General features: G+C 48.3%; 1 protein-coding gene across 2 annotated transcripts in view; it reads left to right on the forward strand.

Annotated features, from left to right (window-relative positions):
• LOC128684540 (tyrosine-protein phosphatase non-receptor type 23-like) overlaps positions 1–17,414 on the forward strand; it is a 431,331-nt gene that overhangs the window by 92,532 nt on the left and 321,385 nt on the right. For both annotated transcript variants that reach the window (XM_070096677.1, XM_070096671.1), the window contains one exon: positions 1,503–1,612. In XM_070096677.1, the coding sequence (XP_069952778.1) occupies positions 1,503–1,612 (110 nt within the window). The remainder of the gene's footprint in view (positions 1–1,502; positions 1,613–17,414) is intronic.

Raw genomic sequence — 17,414 nt, forward strand, 5'->3', positions numbered from 1 at the left:
TGCAGGTCCCGTGCAGGTCCCGTGCAGGTCCCGTGCAGGTCCCGTGCAGGTCCCGTGCAGGTCCCGTGCAGGTCCCGTTCAGGTCCCGTGCAGGTCCCGTTCAGGTCCCGTGCAGGTCCCGTGCAGGTCCCGTGCAGGTCCCGTGCAGGTCCCGTGCAGGTCCCGTTCAGGTCCCGTGCAGGTCCCGTTCAGGTCCCGTGCAGGTCCCGTGCAGGTCCCGTGCAGGTCCCGTGCAGGTCCCGTTCAGGTCCCGTGCAGGTCCCGTTCAGGTCCCGTGCAGGTCCCGTGCAGGTCCCGTGCAGGTCCCGTGCAGATCCCGTGCAGGTCCCGTGCAGGTCCCGTGCAGGTCCCGTGCAGGTCCCGCGCAGATCCCGTGCAGGTCCCGTTCAGGTCCCGTGCAGGTCCCGTTCAGGTCCCGTGCAGGTCTTGTGCAGGTCCCGTGCAGGTCCCGTGCAGGTCTTGTGCAGATCCCGTGCAGGTCCCGTGCTGGTCCCGTGCAGGTCCCGTGCAGGTCCCGTGCAGGTCCCGTGCAGGTCCCGTGCAGGTCCCGCGCAGATCCCGTGCAGGTCCCGTTCAGGTCCCGTGCAGGTCCCGTTCAGGTCTTGTGCAGGTCCCGTGCAGGTCTTGTGCAGGTCCCGTGCAGGTCCCGTGCAGGTCTTGTGCAGATCCCGTGCAGGTCTTGTGCAGGTCCCGTGCAGGTCCCGTGCAGGTCCCGTGTAGGTCCCGTGTAGGTCCCGTGTAGGTCCCGTGTAGGTCCCGTGCAGGTCCCGTGCAGGTCTCTTGTAGGTCCCGTGCAGGTCTTGCGCAGGTCCCGTGCAGGCCCCGTGTAGGTCCCGTGCATGTCTTGTGCAGGTCCCGTGCAGGTCCCGTGCAGGTCCCGTGCAGGTCTTGTGCAGGTCCCGTGCAGGTCCCGTGCAGGTCCCGTGCATGTCTTGTGCAGGTCCCATGCAGGTCCCGTGCAGGTCCCGTGCAGGTCCCGTGCAGGTCTTGTGCGGGTCCCGTGCAGGTCCCGTGCAGGTCCCGTGCAGGTCCCGTGCAGGTCTTGTGCAGGTCCCGTGCAGGTCCCGTGCAGTTCCCGTGCATGTCTTGTGCAGGTCCCATGCAGGTCCCGTGCAGGTCCCGTGCAGGTCCCGTGCAGGTCCCGTGCAGGTCCCGTGCAGGTCCCGTGCAGGTCCCGTGCAGGTCTTTTGCGGGTCCCGTGCAGGTCCCGTGCAGGTCCCGTGCAGGTCTTTTGCGGGTCCCGTGCAGGTCCCTCTCAAATACAACCTACCCAACATTCTCCACCTGACTTTCCACACTATATACATTCAGGTACTCTTCACCCAGGTAGATCTGTTTGTGACTTGTTAAAGTCCACTGTGTGGGCGAAACGTTGTCAATAAACGATCACATTACACTGCATCTGTGTTCATCATTCCATCGTGTCGGTATTTTATACCATTTATCTCCACACCAGTGGTACTTGTGGTGGTACCGCACATAACACATGTTTGGCGTTGCAGCGCGGGTGTGCCTGCGAGGGCGTGGTGAGAGCGTGGAGAGAGTGCGACCCATGTCTTGGGAGGGTGAACTCTCAGATCCTGACCTCTCCAAGCAACCTCCACCACCTCAGGTAAGTCCAGCATCTATTGTTCTATTTCCCAGGTAAGTCCAGCATCTGTTGTTCTGTTACCCAGGTAAGTCCAGCATCTATTGTTCTATCATTCAGGTAAGTCCAGCATCTATTGTTCTATCACCCAGGTATGTCCAGCATCTATTGGTCTATCACTCAGGTAAGTCTATCATCTATTTATTTGTCATTCAGGCAAATATATCTTCTATTGATTGATCACTCAAGTGTGAATTATTCTTTCTTTATCAATTTTCTAGTGTTAGTGCGTATTGTTATGGTTCATTCTGGTTCAGTTGGTCACTTTTATACCTTCGGTCCAGTTGGTCACCAAAAACAGCTGTTGTGACCTCCCTCCCGTTGAGGTCATCCTTTGTTTACCTATAGGCTTTTAGGGGTCACCTTGCCCATCCCCTTCCCCAACAGCCTGATGGACCAGTCTGTGGAGGCAAGAATCCTGGAGACGACAAGGGCCACTTGGTCAGGTAAGTAGTGTTGGAGGGGCTAGGGTCACCAGGTAAGTGGTGTTGGAGGAGCCTGGATCATCAAGTGGTGCTGAAGGAGCCAGGATCACCAGGTAAGTGGTGTTGGAGGCGCCTGGATCACCAGGTAAGTGGTATTTGGAGACGCCTGGATCATCCGGTAAGTGGTGATGGAGGCACCTGGATGCCCACTGGAATATGGATTACATGTAATGGAAGTTGACCAAGCGTTTTGTGGTCCGAAACGTTCATAATTATAGTGGTGTGATCTCGTCCAGTCTCCTGTGGTCCACTGTGATCCTCTGTGGTCTCCTGTGGTCCCCTGTAGTCCCCGTAGTCCCTGTCGACCACAGGGACCACGATGAAACGTGACAGTGAGGTCTGCACCTGGACGTCAACTTCGAGAATTGCATCACAGTGACAGCCGAGGCCAGTTTCTCGCGATTACCCTTGAAATTACAAAATTTAAAACATCGGGGAGACGTTTCTTACAGTCTAGCGAACGAAAACTTTCGTCAGTTTCGCCCTGAAGCGAACAACTGGTCTTCAGTCTGGCGCGCTTTCCTCTTTATCACATCTGTTAGAAAAATTATGACACACGATGTTGAATACCAAATCTTATACCTCCCTTTCTGTTACACCTCTGATCTATATAAGTGACAAAGGGAAGAACAAGACGTAATTAGGTATACCGAACCCTGTCGTTAGGTAAACTAAACCGTGCATTTATGGATACCGTAGCTGCAGGGACTCAAACCAGTCAAGAGAAATAGTGACATAGTCGCTGCAAGGATTCATAGTTAATCCACAGAGCTGAAAACTGGATGACAACATTGACCGAAAGGTCGTCCAGCTTTCATTTCCAGTGAGTGATTCACTTGTACATAGAAATACAGAAAAAAACAGACTAGGAAGAAACAGAACTTTGTATTAAAGAATGTTTATGAGGAAACAGAAGCTGGAGAGAGTCAGAAGAAGCTAGTAACGGAGGGGCTAAGACGAGACAGGTTAGGGTGTGTGTACGAGTGTATTCAAGAAGTCAGAAGCGTGGCCATCACATTTGATGGATGGGCAAGATGAGGTGTGGGGGTGCAGGAACACCCACACTGACCACCCATCATGATCCCTGGCTCAGGCAGCCAGCTAGCCGGATGGGTGAGGCAACGGGATTGTATTTATCTGGGTTGGGCAAGACCTTGGCATCAGGCTGGCCGGGGGATTTGAGGAAAGGGGCAGAAGGGCAAAGATAACAAAAAATGGTGTGGAATTTCAGCATTTCATAATGTTATGATAGATTTACTTTATATTTCTGCATGGTCGACATTCATAAACCAAGTTTTCTTTCATCTGAGGCATACATAATAGACTCGTCTATTAGCAAAAGTAGATAAAAATCGGTGTTTTTTTTTTATACAAAATGTTGATTTTCACTCTCAGTCAGTTTCCATGAATGAGACACATGTGCAGCTTGATTGTTTGTATTGTGAAGACGTTTCGCCCACTAGTGGCTTTATCCAATCCAGTACAGAGAATAATTACCAGACATGATGTAAGACGTGAAGAAGTGGTCTGACGTGATCAGTCCCTCAACCTTGATAGGAGATTCGTCAAGGCTGAGGGACTGATCACCTTAAACTACTTCCTCACGTCTTCCACCGTAGCCTGCTAAAGTAACTATGTTCAGCTAGGCGATAGAATTAACAAGTGGGCGTCTACACTGAAAGCTAATGGTATCCCAATGGCACTAAAGTTAACTTACAACTCTAAACAGAAAGATGGACGGGAGGATCGAACCGTGGCCCTGGTGGTAGCAGGTCGAGCGCATTACCACTGAGCTACGGGGCTTCTAATAAGCAAGATTCGGAAACAGATCCTGTCCGACCCTTCCGTCAATCTTTCCGCGTATTCATTTAGTCGTTCATTACGACTTCAGTTGGGTTCTTAAGACACTAAGTTTCGCTCTAAGATAACTCTGACTGTGTCATCATTGAAGGCACTGACTCACATAACGACTCTAATAACATACCCATTAGAGAAGCCAGGTATAGATACTCATAAAGCAGAGAAAAGGGAATTATTTATTGTTATTGCCATTTCTGTTGCCTCCCTTCACCCTCTGTTTCCCTTTCCTGTGCTACTTAACAACTCTCCCCACTTTCTACTACCACTATTACCTTCTACAACTATTTTCACTACCAGCATTACCACTACCAATACTACTTTTTCTTCCTCTCGTGTTCCCGACCTTGCCCCGCCTCGCCTATATATATATATATATACTGGCTCCCTCACTCCATTGTGCTAGTGTGACTTTGTAAATGGTCCAAGTCGCAAGTTACTCTCTCCTATGTGCGGGTTATTTGTGTATATAATTAATGTGGATTCCATCACACACACTGGATTACCCCTTCATGACACCACTGATAAATTAGCCAAGGAAAATTTACCCTGATGGAAAATATAGATCATAACCTAGATACATATATGTCTTTTATTAGGAATGATATTAGAAAAGTAAATAATGAAAGTGAATGTTATAAGAATACAGTTAGAAGTCTGAGTAGATCTATAACCCACTATGATGACATGAACGAAAATAAGGATTATAGAGCAACTTGAAATGGGAAACAAACTGATTAATGTTGCAGTGGCCAGATTTAGACTTGGTTACAGTACTTCTGGCAGTTTAGCAGACACAGTTGATGATTCAACTCAGTGCAAAGTGTGTGGTCAGCATTATGGTCACTTTCTTCAACACTTTGTGCTTAATTGTCCAATTATAGAGGAATATAGAGTATGATAATCTGATATGTCAAGATATCTCATTAATAAAAATAACATACCAGATATATTAGACAAATATCCTAAATTTTACAGCGGCAGATAAAACAACCGTAGATATAAATCCATTCCTGTTAATTTTTTAGGGGCCTAGTTCCTAGGTCTTTGGTGTGGGCTTAGTTCCTAGGTCTTTGGTGTATACATATGTTCTTGCGCTACCCTCCACTTGGATATGGGTTGCAAAATAAACTACCCGCCCGGCTACAAAAATCAAAAAGAAAGAACGTAAATCTTGAACACATTTAGGCTGGTCCACATCAAACAGGTGCTTGCAGAATTTCTTCGGCCTATTTTAAGGTTAACCAGACCGTAAGTTCCGCTGACTGTGTCGGTCCTTCCTGGACCACTGTCAAGTTAGTGTGATTTGACTGAATTACAAAGGAGCGTAACGTCTAACACAACGTTCATGGAGGTCTTAGACCAACAGCATGAATGAAGCAGCATGAATGAAGCAGCATGAGACAGCATGAATAAGGCAGTATGAATGAGGCAGCATGAATGAAGCAGCATGAATGAGACAGCATGAATGAGGCAGCATGAATGAAGCAGCATGAATGAAGCAGCATGAATGAAGCAGCATGAGACAGCATGAATAAGGCAGCATGAATGAGGCAGCATGAATGAGGCAGCATGAATGAAGCAGCATGAATGAGACAGCATGAATGAGGCAGCATGAATGAAGCAGCATGAATGAAGCAGCATGAGACAGCATGAATAAGGCAGCATGAATGAGACAGCATGAATGAGGCAGCATGAATGAAGCAGCATGAATGAAGCATCATGAATGAAGCAGCATGAATGAAGCAGCATGAATGAAGCAGCATGAATGAAGCAGCATGAGACAGCATGAATAAGGCAGCATGAATGAGGCAGCATGAATGAGGCAGCATGAATGAGACAGCATGAATGAGGCAGCATGAATGAGACAGCATGAATGAGACAGCATGAATAAGGCAGCATAAATGAGGCAGCATGAATAAGGCAGCATGAATGAGGCAGCATAAATGAAGCAGCATGAATGAAGCAGCATGAATGAGGCAGCATGAATGAGGCAGCATGAATGAGACAGCATGAATAAGGCAGCATAAATGAGGCAGCATGAATAAGGCAGCATGAATGAGGCAGCATAAATGAAGCAGCATGAATGAAGCAGCATGAATGAGGCAGCATAAATGAAGCAGCATGAATGAGGCAGCATGAATGAGGCAGCATAAATGAAGCAGCATGAATGAAGCAGCATGAATGAGGGAGCATAAATGAAGCAGCATGAATGAAGCAGCATGAATGAAGCAGCATGAATGAAGCAGCATGAATGAGGCAGCATGAATGAGGGAGCATAAATGAAGCAGCATGAATGAAGCAGCATGCACGAGGCAGCATGAATGAAGCAGCATGAATGAAGCAGCATGAATGAGGCAGCATGAATGAAGCAGCATGAATGAGACAGCATGCACGAGGCAGCATGAGGCAGCATGAATGAAGCAGCATGAATGAAGCAGCATGAATGAGGCAGCATGAATGAAGCAGCATGAATGAGACAGCATGCACGAGGCAGCATGAGGCAGCATGAATGAAGCAGCATGAATGAAGCAGCATGAATGAAGCAGCATGAATGAAGCAGCATGAATGAAGTAGCATGAATGAGGCAGCATAAATGAAGCAGCATGAAAGAAGCAGCATGAATGAGACAGCATAAATGAAGCAGCATGAATGAGGCAGCATAAATGAAGCAGCATGAATGAGGCAGCATGAATGAGACAGCATGAATGAAGCAGCATGAATGAGGCAGCATGAATGAGGCAGCATGAATGAGACAGCATGAATCAAGCAGCATGAATGAGACAGCATGAATGAAGCAGCATGAATGAGGCAGCATGAATGAGGCAGCATGAATGAGATAGCATGAATGAGGCAGCATGAATGAGGCAGCATGAATGAGACAGCATGAATGAGGCAGCATGAATGAGACAGCATGAATGAGACAGCATGAATGAGGCAGCATGAATGAGACAGCATGAATGAGGCAGCATGAATGAGACAGCATAAATGAGGCAGCATGAATGAGGCAGCATGAATGAGGCAGCATGAATGAGACAGCATGAATGAGGCAGCATGAATGAGATAGCATGAATGAGGCAGCATGAATGAGGCAGCATGAATGAGGCAGCATGAATGAAGCAGCATGAATGAAGCAGCATGAATGAAGCAGCATGAAGCAGCATGAATGAGGCAGCATGAATGAAGCAGCATGAATGAAGCAGCATGAATGAAGCAGCATAAGACAGCATGAATGAAGCTGCATGAAGCAGCATGAATGAAGCAGCATGAATGAGGCAGCATGAATGAAGCAGCATGAATGAAGCAGCATGAATGAGGCAGCATGAATGAAGCAGCATGAATGAGGCAGCATGAATGAAGCAGCATGAATGAAGTAACATGAATGAGACAGCATGAATGAAGCAGCATGAATGAAGCAGCATGAATGAGGCAGCATGAATGAAGCAGCATGAATGAGGCAGCATGAATGAAGTAACATGAATGAAGCAGCATGAATGAAGTAACATGAATGAGACAGCATGAATGAAGCAGCATGAATGAAGCAGCATGAATGAAGCAGCATGAATGAAGCAGCGTGAATGAGACAGCAAGAATGAAGCAGCATGAATGAAGCAGCGTGAATGAAGCAGCATGAATGAGGCAGCATGAATGAAGTAACATGAATGAGGCAGCATAAATGAAGCAGCATGAAAGAAGCAGCATGAATGAGACAGCATAAATGAAGCAGCATGAATGAGGCAGCATAAATGAAGCAGCATGAATGAGGCAGCATGAATGAGACAGCATGAATGAAGCAGCATGAATGAGGCAGCATGAATGAGGCAGCATGAATGAGACAGCATGAATCAAGTAGCATGAATGAGACAGCATGAATGAAGCAGCATGAATGAGGCAGCATGAATGAGGCAGCATGAATGAGATAGCATGAATGAGGCAGCATGATGAGGCAGCATGAATGAGACAGCATGAATGAGGCAGCATGAATGAGACAGCATGAATGAGGCAGCATGAATGAGACAGCATGAATGAGGCAGCATGAATGAGACAGCATGAATGAGGCAGCATGAATGAGACAGCATGAATGAGGCAGCATGAATGAGTCAGCATGAATGAGGCAGCATGAATGAGACAGCATGAATGAGGCAGCATGAATGAGATAGCATGAATGAGGCAGCATGAATGAGGCAGCATGAATGAGGCAGCATGAATGAAGCAGCATGAATGAAGCAGCATGAATGAAGCAGCATGAAGCAGCATGAATGAGGCAGCATGAATGAAGCAGCATGAATGAAGCAGCATGAATGAAGCAGCATGAGACAGCATGAATGAAGCAGCATGAAGCAGCATGAATGAAGCAGCATGAATGAGGCAGCATGAATGAAGCAGCATGAATGAAGCAGCATGAATGAAGCAGCATGAATGAGGCAGCATGAATGAAGCAGCATGAATGAGGCAGCATGAATGAAGCAGCATGAATGAAGTAACATGAATGAGACAGCATGAATGAAGCAGCATGAATGAAGCAGCATGAATGAGGCAGCATGAATGAAGCAGCATGAATGAGGCAGCATGAATGAAGCAGCATGAATGAAGCAGCATGAATGAAGTAACATGAATGAGACAGTATGAATGAAGCAGCATGAATGAAGCAGCATGAATGAGGCAGCATGAATGAAGCAGCATGAATGAGGCAGCATGAATGAAGTAACATGAATGAAGCAGCATGAATGAAGTAACATGAATGAGACAGCATGAATGAAGCAGCATGAATGAAGCAGCGTGAATGAGACAGCAAGAATGAAGCAGCATGAATGAAGTAACATGAATGAGGCAGCATGAATGAAGCAGCATGAATGAAGCAGCGTGAATGAGACAGCAAGAATGAAGCAGCATGAATGAAGCAGCGTGAATGAAGCAGCATGAATGAGGCAGCATGAATGAAGTAACATGAATGAGGCAGCATGAATGAAGCAGCATGAATGAAGTAACATGAATGAGACAGCATGAATGAAGCAGCATGAATGAAGCAGCATGAATGAAGTAGCATGAATGAAGCAGCGTGAATGAGACAGCAAGAATGAAGCAGCATGAATGAAGCAGCGTGAATGAGACACCAAGAATGAAGCAGCATGAATGAAGCAGCGTGAATGAAGCAGCATGAATGAAGTAGCATGAATGAAGCAGCGTGAATGAGACAGCAAGAATGAAGCAGCATGAATGAAGCAGCGTGAATGAAGCAGCATGAATGAAGCAGCATGAATGAAGCAGCATGAATGAAGTAGCATGAATGAAGCAGCGTGAATGAGACAGCAAGAATGAAGCAGCATGAATGAAGCAGCGTGAATGAGACACCAAGAATGAAGCAGCATGAATGAAGCAGCGTGAATGAGACACCAAGAATGAAGCAGCATGAATGAAGCAGCGTGAATGAGACACCAAGAATGAAGCAGCATGAATGAAGCAGCGTGAATGAGACACCAAGAATGAAGCAGCATGAATGAAGCGGTATGAATGAGAGAGAATGAATGAAGCAGCATGAATGAAGCAGCATGCAGAGTGAGTCCTGTACTGCCCCCGTGTAAAGAGTTTAACTATGCAGACAGGAATGTCAGGCTCGCATGCTGACGCCACGACTGCTGACATCATGACTGACGTAACTCCCTCACCCTCCTCCAACACCTTCCTCCCCCCACCATTATACCCACCATGAGCTATTGTTCCCACTGTATAACTGTTATACAGAATAGTGTAGCAACACACTGCTGGTGTTCCCACTGTGTAACTGTTATACAGAATAGTGTAGCAACACTGCTGGTGTTCCCACTGTGTAACTGTTATACAGAATAGTGTAGCAACACACTGCTGGTGTTCCCACTGTGTAACTGTTATACAGAATAGTGTAGCAACACTGCTGGTGTTCCCACTGTGTAACTGTTATACAGAATAGTGTAGCAACACACTGCTGGTGTTCCCACTTTGTAATTGTTAAGCAGAATAGTGTAGCAACACACTGCTGGTGTTCCCACTGTGTAAATGTTATACAGAATAGTGTAGCAACACACTGCTGGTGTTCCCACTGTGTAACTGTTAAACAGAATAATGTAGCAACGCACTGCTGGTGTTCCCACTGTGTAACTGTTAAACAGAATAGTGTAGCAACACACTGCTGGTGTTCCCACTGTGTAACTGTTATACAGAATAGTGTAGCAACACACTGCTGGTGTTCCCACTGTGTAACTGTTATAAAGAATAGTATAGCAACACTGCTGGTGTTCCCACTGTGTAACTGTTAAACAGAATAGTGTAGCAACACAATGCTGGTGTTCCCACTGTGTAACTGTTAAACAGAATAGTGTAGCAACACTGCTGGTGTTCCCACTGTGTAACTGTTATACAGAACAGTGTAGCAACACACTGCTGGTGTTCCCACTGTGTAACTGTTAAACAAAATAGCGTAGCAACACACTTCTGGTGTTCCCACTGTGTAACTGTTATACAGAATAGTGCAGCAACACTGCTGGTGTTCCCACTGTGTAACTGTTATACAGAATAGTGTAGCAACACACTGCTGGTGTTCCCACTGTGTAACTGTTATACAGAATAGTGTAGCAACACACTGCTGGTGTTCCCACTGTGTAACTCTTAAACAGAATAGTGTTGCAACACATTGCTGGTGTTCCCACTGTGTAACTGTTAAACAGAACAGTGTTGCAACACACTGCTGGTGTTCCCACTGTGTAACTGTTAAACAGAACAGTGTAGCAACACTGTTGGTGTTCCCACTGTGTAACTGTTAAACAGAATAGTGTTGCAACACACTGCTGGTGTTCCCACTGTGTAACTGTTAAACAGAACAGTGTTGCAACACACTGCTGGTGTTCCCACTGTGTAACTGTTAAACAGAACAGTGTAGCAACACACTGCTGGTGTTCCCACTGTGTAACTGTCAGTTTTATTCAACGGATGATCTCACTTTCTGTTCTCTCTCTATCTCTCTCTCTCTCTCTCTCTCTCTCTCTCTCTCTCTCTCTCTTTCTCTCTCTCTCTCTTTCTCTCTCTCTCTCTTTCTCTCTCTCTTTCTCTCTTTCTCTCATACACAGTGCGTCTAGTGGGATTTTTTTCATATAAATTAAGTATCGTTTATTTTTTTCGACTTTTTATAATTTTATTTATTGTGTTACTTGTTTATTCTCGTTTATTTAGTTTATTTGATTTACTTAATTCTTTTATAGCTTGTTTACCATGTTAGAAGGAATGAGAGAGAGAGAGAGAGAGAGAGAGAGAGAGAGAGAGAGAGAGAGAGAGAGAGAGAGAGAGAGAGAGAGGGAGAGAGAGAGAGAAATCTCACAAGAAACAAAAAAAAGTAACAACAGTAGTCTGAATTTTTCGACCTCCAACCGAGGTCCTCTTCAGCAGAATACAAAGCAGTGAAGGTATTGTACAAGTATTTACACTGGTAGGTGAGTAGAGGAGGTTGTTGGGCCGTCAAGTTGCTCCATTTCTCCTAATATTTAATATTTGTCATAGAGGTGAAGGTGTGAAGACTTCATGTGATGATGACAACCTTATGTTAGCTTGTTCTTATATGGTAGTGCAGGAGTTTCTGACAGTATTGTGTTGTGACTGTTATGGTTGATGACTGACTGGTAGTATTGTGTTGTGACTGTTTTGGTTGATGACTGACTGGTAGTATTGTGTTGTGACTGTTTTGGTTGATGACTGACTGGTAGTATTGTGTTGTGACTGTTTTGGTTGATGACTGACTGACTGGTAGTATTGTGTTGTGACTGTTATGGCTGATGACTGACTGGTAGTATTGTGTTGTGACTGTTATGGTTGATGACTAACTGGTAGTATTGTGTTGTGACTGTTATGGTTGATGATGAACTGACTGGTAGTATTGTGTTGTGACTATTATGATGACTGACTGACTGACTGACTGACTGGTAGTATTGTATTGTGACAGTTATCAGATGTTTGACGATGACTGGTAAACCTAGCACTGGGATGAGTTAGTTTAGTGCATATTTGGTTATCACACCACATTAGCAAAGTCTTCTTGAAAGGTTAAACTTAGCTATGGTTATAATTAGTGATGCTTAGTAAGTAAGTTCATTCAATTACACACAAATACACTTATCATACACAGCAGCATATGTGTAGAGAACCTACGATAACCCCAAAAACTCAAAGTGACTTATTTTCTCGGGTTCCATTAGGCTTCAATTGAGTAGCGTTCGTAGGTGATGTTCCAGTTTGTAAACAATACTGGGGGCATCCCGGTCCATTGTTTGCTGAGAATTATTGAGAGGTTGGAAAAGTTAGTAAATTTCTCGACTGAGTTTTTGTATTCAATGGACCTGGTGACAAGATCCCTTGCTTCTTCAAAAACACCTTCACAACCTCTTGAGTAAAACGACACAAATGCAACTAATGCGACTTTATCGTGGCAACGTTTCGCTCTCCTTCACAACCCTTCCTTCGGAAGACTACCTTCATTAAACCTATACAGCTGGGCCCCGCTTATACTGCATGTTAGGCTCCTAGTTACTGCTTTACAGCTGGGCCCCGCTTATACTGCATGTTAGGCTCCAGGCTATTGCTGCAAAGAAAAACATCGCTGTAAAGTGAAACATAGCCGTTTTTCATTTTCAAATTAATATTAAAGAATGATGTGTTTACACTATCATATATTAAGTGAACAATAGAGTTAGTCACAAAAAATTCACATAGAGTACACACATTACTTAAAAAAATTTCGTTCTTAGCTTATAATGAGTGGTGAATATATTTACTGAAGGAAGAATGATTCAATGGAGAAAGGGATGTAACTAAAACTCGCTGCATTAGCGAAGCGCCGTAAAGTGAAGCGCTGTAAAGTGGGGCCCGCCTGTACGCTAATTTGTTTTCTAGGGAGGAGAGACACTTCGGGGGCGTTGAACCCCCCCCCCCAACACTCTCCAGGTGGGTAGGTAGACTGTTGACTGTCTACTGTTCACTTCGATCACACACACACACACACACACACACACACACACACACACACACACACACACACACACACACACACACACACACACACACACACACACACACACACACACACACACACACACACACACACACACACACACACAAAGAATTCATAATGAAGGAGTTGAAAGATCAGTCTCTCTCTCTAAAGGTCAGTTGAACATTTATAGGATAAGTTTTGTTGCTAGGATGCGTAGTTTTTTTTTATCTCTGGCTTGGGCAGGCCGCCCACTGCCACCCACGGCCGCCCACGCTTCCTGAGCAAGGTGTTGTGTGAGAGGGTGGTGGGCGCGACAGGAAGGGCTAGGCAGCAGGCTGGGCAGTGGGCAAGGTGCTGTATTATCCCAGTGGAATGTAGCTGTGGCTACACACCCCTGTCACTCTAGTGGTTACCCACCCCTGTACTCTAGTGGTTACCCACCCCTGTACTCTAGTGGTTAACACCCCTGTCACTCTAGTGGCTACCACCCCTGTCACTCTAGTGGTTACCCACCCCTGTACTCTAGTGGTTACCCACCCCTGTCACTCTAGTGGTTAACACCCCTGTCACTCTAGTGGCTACCACCCCTGTCACTCTAGTGGTTACCCACCCCTGTACTCTAGTGGTTACCCACCCCTGTCACTCTAGTGGTTAACACCCCTGTCACTCTAGTGGCTACCCACCCCTGTCACTCCAGTGGTTACCCACCCCTGTCACTCTAGTGATTACCACCCCTGTCACTCTAGTGGCTACCACCCCTGTCACTCTAGTGGCTACCCACCCCTGTCCCTCTAGTGGCTACCCACCCTTGTCTAGTGGCTACCCACCTTTGTCACTCTAGTGGCTACCCACCCCTGTTACTCTAGTGGCTACCCACCTCTGTCACTCTAGTGGCTATCCATCCCTGTCACTCTAGTGGCTACCCATCCCTGTCACTCTAGTGGCTACCCACCTCTGTCACTCTAGTAGCTACCCACCCCTGTCGCTCTAGTGGCTACCCACCTCTGTCACTCTAGTGGCTACCCACCGTTGTCACTCTAGTGGCTACCCACCCCTGTCACTCTAGTGGCTACCCACCTCTGTCACTCCAGTGGCCACCCACCCTTTTCACTCTTGTGGCTACCCACCCTTGTCACTCTAGTGGCTACCCACCGTTGTCACTCTAGTGGCTACCCACCCCTGTCACTCTAGTGGCCACCCACCCCTGTCACTCTAGTGACTACCGACTCTTGTCACTCTAGTGGCTACCCACCCTTGTCACTCTAGTGGCTACCCACCCCTGTCACTCTAGTGGCTACCCACCCCTGTCACTCTAGTGGCTACCCACCCTTGTCACTCTAGTTGCTACCCACCCTTGTCACTCTAGTGGCTACCACCCCTGTCACTCTAGTGGCTACCCACCCCTGTCACTCTAGTGGCTACCCACTCTTGTCACTCTAGTGGCTACCCACCCTTGTCACTCTAGTGGCTACCCACCCCTGTCACTCTAGTGGCTACCCACCCCTGTCACTCTAGTGGCTACCCACCCCTGTCACTCTAGTGGCTACCCACCCTTGTCACTCTAGTTGCTACCCACCTTTGTCACTCTAGTGGCTACCCGCCCCTGTCACTCTAGTGGCTACCCACCCCTGTCACTCTAGTGGCTACCCACCCCTGTCACTCTAGTGGCTTCCCACCCTTGTTACTCTAGTGGCTACCCACCCTTTTCACTCTAGTGGCTACCCACCCTTGTCACTCTAGTGGCTACCCACCCCTGTCACTCTAGTGGCTACCCACCTCTGTCACTCTAGTGGCCACCCACCCTTTTCACTCTTGTGGCTACCCACCCTTGTCACTCTAGTGGCTACCCACCCCTGTCACTCTAGTGGCTACCCACCCCTGTCACTCTAGTGGCTACCCACCCTTGTCACTCTAGTGGCTACCCACCCTTGTCACTCTAGTGGCTACCCACCCCTGTCACTCTAGTCGCTACCCACCCTTGTCACTCTAGTGGCTACCACCCCTGTCACTCTAGTGGCTACCCACCCTTGTCACACTAGTGGCTACCCACCCCTGTCACTCTAGTGGCTACCACCCCTGTCACTCTAGTTGCTACCCACCATTGTCACTCTAGTGGCTGCCCACCCCTGTCACTCTAGTGGCTACCCACCCCTGTCACTCTAGTGGCTAACCACCTCTGTCACTCTAGTGGCTACCCACCCCTGTCACTCTAGTGGCTACCCATCCTTGTCACTCTAGTGGCTACCCACCTCTGTCACTCTAGTGGCTACCCACCTCTGTCACTCTAGTGGGTACCCACCGCTGTCACTCTAGTGGCTACCCACCCCTGTCACTCTAGTGGCTACCCACCCCTGTCACTCTAGTGGCTACCCACCCCTGTCACTCTAGTGGCTACCCACCCTTGTCACTCTAGTGGCTACCCAACCCTGTCACTCTGGTGGCTACCCACCCTTGTCACTCTAGTGGCTACCCACCCTTGTCACTCTACTGGCTACCCACCCTTGTCACTCTAGTGGCTACCCACCCTTGTCACTCTAGTGGCTACCCAACCCTGTCACTCTAGTGGCTACCCACCCCTATCACTCTAGTGGCTACCCAACCCTGTCACTCTAGTGGCTACCCACCCTTGTCACTCTAGTGGCTACCCACCCTTGTCACTCTAGTGGCTACCCATCCCTGTCACTCTAGTGGCTACCCACCCCTGTCACTCTAGTGGCTACCCACCCCTGTCACTCTAGTGGCTACCCACCCTTGTCACTCTAGTGGCTACCCACCCTTGTCACTCTAGTGGCTACCCACCCCTGTCACTCCAGTGGCTACCCACCTCTGTCACTCTAGTGGCTACCCACCTCTGTCACTCTAGTGGCTACCCACCCCTGTCACTCTAGTGGCTACCCACCCCTGTCACTCCAGTGGCTACCCACCTCTGTCACTCTAGTGGCTACCCACCCCTGTCACTCTAGTGGCTACCCACCCCTGTCACTCTAGTGGCTACCCACCTCTGTCACTCTAGTGGCTACCCACCTCTGTCACTCTAGTGGCTACCCACCCCTGTCACTCTAGTGGCTACCCACCCCTGTCACTCCAGTGGCTACCCACCCTTGTCACTCTAGTGGCTACCCACCCCTGTCACTCTAGTGGCTACCCACCTCTGTCACTGTAGTGGCTACCCACCTCTGTCACTCTAGTGGCTACCCACCTCTGTCACTCTAGTGGCTACCCACCTCTGTCACTCTAGTGGCTACCCACCCCTGTCACTCTAGTGGCTACCCACCCCTGTCACTCCAGTGGCTACCCACCCTTGTCACTCTAGTGGCTACCCACCCCTGTCACTCTAGTGGCTACCCACCTCTGTCACTCTAGTGGCTACCCACCTCTGTCACTCTAGTGGCTACCCACCTCTGTCACTCTAGTGGCTACCCACCCTTGTCACTCTAGTGGCTACCCACCTCTGTCACTCTAGTGGCTACCCACCTCTGTCACTCTAGTGGCTACCCACCCCTGTCACTCTAGTGGCTACCCACCTCTGTCACTCTAGTGGCTACCCACCTCTGTCACTCTAGTGGCTACCCACCCCTGTCACTCCAGTGGCTACCCACCTCTGTCACTCTAGTGGCTACCCACCCCTGTCACTCTAGTGGCTACCCACCCCTGTCACTCTAGTGGCTACCCACCTCTGTCACTCTAGTGGCTACCCACCTCTGTCACTCTAGTGGCTACCCACCCCTGTCACTCTAGTGGCTACCCACCCCTGTCACTCCAGTGGCTACCCACCCTTGTCACTCTAGCGGCTACCCACCCCTGTCACTCCAGTGGCTACCCACCTCTGTCACTCTAGTGGCTTCCCACCTCTGTCACTCTAGTGGCTACCCACCTCTGTCACTCTAGTGGCTACCCACCTCTGTCACTCTAGTGGCTACCCACCCCTGTCACTCTAGTGGCTACCCACCTCTGTCACTCTAGTAGCTACCCACCTCTGTCACTCTAGTGGCTACCCACCTCTGTCACTCTAGTGGCTACCCACCCCTGTCACTCTAGTGGCTACCCACCCCTGTCACTCTAGTGGCTACCCACCACTGTCACTCTAGTGGCTACCCACCTCTGTCACTCTAGTGGCTACCCACCTCTGTCACTCTAGTGGCTACCCACCCCTGTCACTCTAGTGGCTACCCACCCTTGTCACTCTAGTGGCTACCCACCTCTGTCACTCTAGTGGCTACCCACCTCTGTCACTCTAGTGGCTACCCACCCCTGTCACTCTAGTGGCTACCCACCTCTGTCACTCTAGTGGCTACCCACCTCTGTCACTCTAGTGGCTACCCACCCCTGTCACTCTAGTGGCTACCCATCCCTGTCACTCTAGTGGCTACCCACCCCTGTCACTCTAGTGGCTACCCACCCCTGTCACTCT

The sequence above is a fragment of the Cherax quadricarinatus genome, chromosome 4 (genome assembly GCF_038502225.1).
Source record: "Cherax quadricarinatus isolate ZL_2023a chromosome 4, ASM3850222v1, whole genome shotgun sequence".
NCBI lineage: Eukaryota > Metazoa > Arthropoda > Malacostraca > Decapoda > Parastacidae > Cherax > Cherax quadricarinatus.